Source organism: Lipotes vexillifer, unplaced genomic scaffold (genome assembly GCF_000442215.2).
Source record: "Lipotes vexillifer unplaced genomic scaffold, Lipotes_vexillifer_v1.1 scaffold2116, whole genome shotgun sequence".
Classification (NCBI taxonomy): Eukaryota; Metazoa; Chordata; class Mammalia; order Artiodactyla; family Lipotidae; genus Lipotes; species Lipotes vexillifer.
The window spans coordinates 691,164-696,901 of NW_006791713.1; the positions used below are offsets into that span (position 1 = coordinate 691,164).

The following is a 5,738-nucleotide window of genomic DNA, read 5'->3' on the forward strand; positions in this document are numbered from 1 at the left end:
CACACACACACACACACACACACACACACACACACACGTGTCACAGGACAGGCACTACACGCACGCAGGCAACTCGGACTTGCCTTGACGTAAATGAAATGTGTATACAGAGAGGTCTTTCCGCCAACAGGAAACACGGTAACATTAGAGACCAACCCGCAAAATGACCTGAGGTCACACCGCACCTGTGTCCCGCTGCCACCTGAGGGGCTCTCGGAGGCGGACAGAGGGCCCTAAGAAACGGCGAGGACCGCTGCCGGTGGTCATGGCTCGCGCTTCCCTGGGTGAGGGAGCCCTCCTGGACATCTGGTTGCTCTATAAGAGGGACTGCATTTTTCACACTTAACTACATTAGCATGTTATTTTAACTAAACATTTTAACCACAGTGTTAACATTTATCTCCTGCTTAATCCTGACATTTTAACAGTATCATTCACTTCACAGCTAGTCCCAAACCATTAACACACTGACACTGCAGAACAGGCCAGCAGCACAGGACGAGATAAAGACTGTCACTGAAAACACAACCAGGATGACTAGTGACATCTGCTGTACAAAATCAAGTCCTGCTACCCCAGTTCTGGGCTCTCCTCAGCTTTTCAGGTGTGAGAGAGGCTCACACATTGTGCAGAGCACACAGGATGTTTAGAATGAGGTGACTAGATGGGACTTCCCTGGCGGCCCACTGGTTAAGACTCCCCGCTTCCAATGCAGGGGATGCGGGTTAGTAAATGTAACTTTTAACTGTACGTAGTAAACACTGTGTCTTTCATACAATGTTTGATATGTGTACTTATCAAAAGTTAATCTTAATAAATAAATCTACAATAGGAACACATTTATATGCATAATTACCTAAAAGATAGAAACAAGCAACATACATTAAAGTGAATAAAATTAAAGCATTTACCACTTCTTCTAAAACAACTAGCTACCATCAGCTGCCATTTCACTTGTGTAGGCCTGTAAAAGAAATTATGTGAAATCAGAGATGAAACAAAAATAATCTGTGATGGCCAGTTTTATAAAGCTAAGCTACATATCTGTACAGTCTTTCAATTACTTTTGACAGGTGATGAGGTCACGTCTTTATTATTAACAACAGCATACATACCATTGTTATCTGTTATCTTCATTGTTATCTGTCATACTGATACTAGGAAACTTAAATTTAGAGCCCTTCACACCTTTGTTTAGACATTCTTAGAAGAACTGCCTGCCAGTTTGCGTAAAGACCACAGCATTCTATTTTAACCATTTTTATTACCTTTGCCATATCTTATACTTAGTACCTAAGGCTTAGAAACCTAGGTTTAGGCTTGCAAACTTAGTATCCAAGAGGCAATTTTTGACCTTGTGTTTGAACAATTAGACTTCAACTAAAAAGAAAGTAAAAAAGAAATCTATTCATTCTTTTTTTCCCCTTAAAATAGAAGTGAATTTTTCTAAAATAAACATGACCAGAATTTCTAAAGACTACTACTAAAAATTTCTGAGAAAAACAAAATTTGAGGGAATAAAAGACTAGGGAATAATTTAATGCTCTCCTCACTTCTCTTTTATTTTTTTTCAAATTGAGGTATAGTTGATTTACAATATTAGTTTCAAGTGTACAACACAGTGATTCAAAATTTTTATAGATTATACTCCATTTGTAGTTATTATAAAATATTGGCTATATTCCCTGTGTTGCACAATACATCCTTATATCTTATTTATTTTATACATAGTAGTTTGTACCTCGTAATCCCTTACCTGCTACCTTGTCCCTCCCGGCTCCCCTTTCCCCACATCTAATGTTAAAATTCAATTTGGCCAAACGCAAAACACAACATGATATATCCCAATTATTTCTGAATAATGTATAAAACATTCTGATATGAATTTAAAGACATTTTTAAGAGTTTGATTTTTTTTATAAGTTTGATTTCTGTTCTGTCTGAAGTTAATATTGCTACTCCTACTTTCTTTTTTTTTTAAATAAATTTATTTATTTATTTAATTTTGGCTGCGTTGGGTCTTTGTTGCTGCACGCAGCTTTCTCTTCGTTGCGGTGCGTGGGCTTCTCATTGCGGTGGCTTCTCTTGGTGCAGAGCACGGGCTCTAGGCATGTGGGCTTCAGTAGTTGTGGCACGTGGGCTTCATTAATTGTGCCTCGTGGGCTCTACAGTGCAGGCTCAGTAGTTGTGGCACACGGGCTTAGCTGCTCCGTGGCATGTGGGATCTTCCTGGACCAGGGCTCAAACCTGTGTCCCCTGCATTGGTAGGCGGATTCTTAACCACTGCACCACCAGCGAAGTCCTGATTTTTAATATATAATGTATATCAATTACAAACTGAGACCAATGAAACATTTCAATTAGGACTCTTTCAGAAATGAAACTTTGGAATGACAGAGTCCTTTTCTGATTGATAAAGAAATAATACTTGTTTACTGAGACGTGAAAAAGAAAAATACACACAGAAAAGTACCTTGAAGGTATTTTTTAAAACATCTGCATAAAAAGGAAATATATTTATCATAATAAAGACCAAGTCAAATGAAACACAATATAAGAAAATCGAAATGATGCCTGAATGTTCACTAATAACTGTTCATGAACTCACTATGTCTATCAGATTGTAGACATTTAACTAAACATAAAATCGTAACAGTTACCTACTGTATAAGAGAAGCTCTTTCAAAGTACTGAATGGCTTTTTCACAAAACTGGGTGTCGATGTAATAGGCCCCGAGCCACTCGATGACTTCAATATTGGACGGGAAATACCTATACGACTGGAAAGGGAGGTGTGACAAGAGAACTTCAGTCACAACGCACAGTTCACTCCCCAACATCTTCCCCACCAGCTGGATTAAATTATACAGTGTGACATTTCTTACTTAAAAAGTATGAGCTGTCACAAGTACTGTTCAAGTTTTGAAACTATATAAGATTTGGAAAACTTAAGATTTGTTTGACACATTTTTCAATTATCTATAAATATCTTTTTGATGTACTGATATATGATCTGAGTCAAATTAAGTATGCAATAGACTCAAAAGGGATTAAATCACCCTTCTAAGAGAAAAATGCATTGGTACCTTTTATTTTACTTTTTATTAAAATAATCAAAAACTAACTTTACATTCCACAAATGTTTTATTTTAAATTATTTATTTAAAAGCTAATAAGCATTTATAATTTTTAAAAATGAAAAGGCCTGCTGTCTTTTTTATAACAATTCATAAAAGGCTAAAAAGCAGAAGGAAGGCAAGCTGCACACCCACCTCATAGTAATATTGGAATGCTTGGGATTTATCCCCCTCACTGTCATATAATCCTCCCAGTTTAGACAAAGCTCTGGAGTCAGTTGGAACAACACTGATCAGCTGCATTAACCATTCCATAGCTTGATTGGGATCTTCCATTAACTCGTATCTTAGATAATTTCAATGAAGGATAACACAATTTTTCTAAATTCATTGATCAATAAGCAAACCTAAAACCAACATTTCAAAAAAATATTTCTTAGTCTATACTAATGTGCTACTTAATACTGTTTACTCTGGATTTCATCAGGGATGAGGATGAAAAATGGTCAATAACACTTCTGTCCCATATATATGTATATGGGACATACACACACACACACACACACACACACACACACACACACACACACACACACACACAACCTTGCTTTTCCTTTTACTTCATTACTACCCACTAAGATCAACTGCCACATTTCTAGGAGAATTAATAGTGTGCTGTTTTATTCAAAGTTTTGTCCAAAATTTGTCCTTAATAAAAATGCCTGGGGCTTCCCTGGTGGCGCAGTGGTTGAGAGTCCGCCTGCCGATGCAGGGGACATGGGGTTGTGCCCCGGTCCGGGAAGATCCCACATGCTGCAGAGAGGCTGGGCCCATGAGCCACGGCCGCTGAGCCTGTGCATCCGGAGCCTGTGCTCCGCAACGGGAGAACCCACAACAGTGAGAGGCCCGCGTACCGCAAAAAAAAAAAAAAAAAAAAAAAAAAAAAGCCTGAATGCTGTGTTTCAATTATTCTACCTCTCTTAAATGTTCAACATTTTAAAGGAATGGTTTCCATGTATTTTCTGGTGAGTTTTCCCTAATTACATTACAAGCCCAAGACAGTTTTTTTGTAGCTTTAATGCCTAGTAAGTCCTCTGCATGCGCTCAAATAATTTATTCACACCAGTACTTACTGATTACTTACTAATTTATATTAGCTGCCTTAATGACATGAAAATATTCCAATCCAAAGTTTCATTGAAAAAGAAGAGGCTTGGGGCTTCCCTCGTGGCGCAGTGGTTAAGAATCCACCTGACAATGCAGGGGACATGGGTTCCAGCCCTGGTCCAGGAAGATCCCACATGCCACGGAGCAACTAAGCCTGTGTACCACAACTACTGAGCCTGTGCTCTAGAGCCCACAAGCCACAATTACTGAGCCCTCGTGCCACAACTACTCAAGCCTGCTCGCCTACAGCCCGCGCTCCGCAACAAGAGAAGCCACCACAATGAGAAACCCGTGCACCACAATGAAGAGTAGCCCCCGCTTGCCGCAACTAGAGAAAGCCTGTGTGCAGCAACCAAGACCCAATGCAGCCAAAAATAAATAAATAAATTTATTAAAAAAAAAAAAAAGAAGAGCCTTCTATTTTTAATCATGACAAATGTGATACCGTAAGAAAAACATAAAAATAAGGAAATGTATTCAAGTAGCCTCAAACACAACAATTGCTTGACTGGATCCAAACTGATCAGGAACTGGGCACCAGCAGGTCATGACACTGGCACCTTCAGAGAAATGAACTAGATGAAACAAAAAGGCTAAAAGAAATAACTATGCCGCTATCTGCTCTAAAATTAACATTTTTTTATCCAAAAAAATTTTATCTACCCTACCAGAAGCACAGGAGACAATACTTAAAATTTTTTCATCATTATCGTTATTTATTTATTTATTTTTTGGCTGTGCCACATGGCTTGTGAGATCTTAAGTTCCCTGACCCGGGATCAAATCTGGGCCCTGGCAGTGAGAGCGAGGAGTCCTACCACTGGACCGCCAGGGAATTCCCTGAAGGGTCTAATTTATGCTCAATGAACATCTTGTGTGGACTCGACATGATACCCAATTACTTCAATTACTATGTCTAAAAATTAATAATAGTTGCAACTTCTAAATAATTCCTCCTATAATGCAAATGACCCTTTAAAACAGGATCACTCCAATCATATTTTCATCACATATTAATTTGATAGTCAGATTTTAAAATATACCCTCATCAATTAATTAACTGGTTAAGCTTATTTAATAAGTGGTACTCAATCACCAACTGAGTGAATTAATAACTGTCCTTAAGTTTATCACATAAGATACATATTTGCTATCTGGTAAAGGACTTGGGCGCTGTTTCTTAGGATTGCGTGAAGTTTCAGGAAACAGTCCAAAGCTTCATCAAGCCGGTTTAGCTTCTTATAGGTAAGGCCTTTAAAAAGAAGAAAGAGAAAAAAAGGTAAGCTATAAATACTAGCACTGGTAGTAATTTTCTCAAAGTAACAGAATGAATATTTAAATATAGGTAAATATTCATCCAAAAGAGAAAATAAAGATGAATACAATTAAAAAAAAAAAGGAACAAGGCAGGGGCAGGAAATTCCACTAATGTTTGGCAGACACTAAATCATGAAAGCTTTAGTGCATGTTTTGAAGTGTTGAGGGGAGCAGGAA

At 38.1% G+C, this 5,738-nt stretch overlaps 1 protein-coding gene across 1 annotated transcript in view; it reads right to left on the reverse strand.

Annotated features, from left to right (window-relative positions):
- IFT88 (intraflagellar transport 88) overlaps positions 1-5,738 on the reverse strand; it is a 69,010-nt gene that overhangs the window by 19,438 nt on the left and 43,834 nt on the right. The window contains exons 17-20 of the mRNA XM_007464509.1: positions 5,388-5,496; positions 3,273-3,423; positions 2,665-2,780; positions 912-964 (exon numbers count right to left, since the gene is read on the reverse strand). Coding sequence (XP_007464571.1) covers positions 912-964; positions 2,665-2,780; positions 3,273-3,423; positions 5,388-5,496 — 429 coding nt within the window. The remainder of the gene's footprint in view (positions 1-911; positions 965-2,664; positions 2,781-3,272; positions 3,424-5,387; positions 5,497-5,738) is intronic.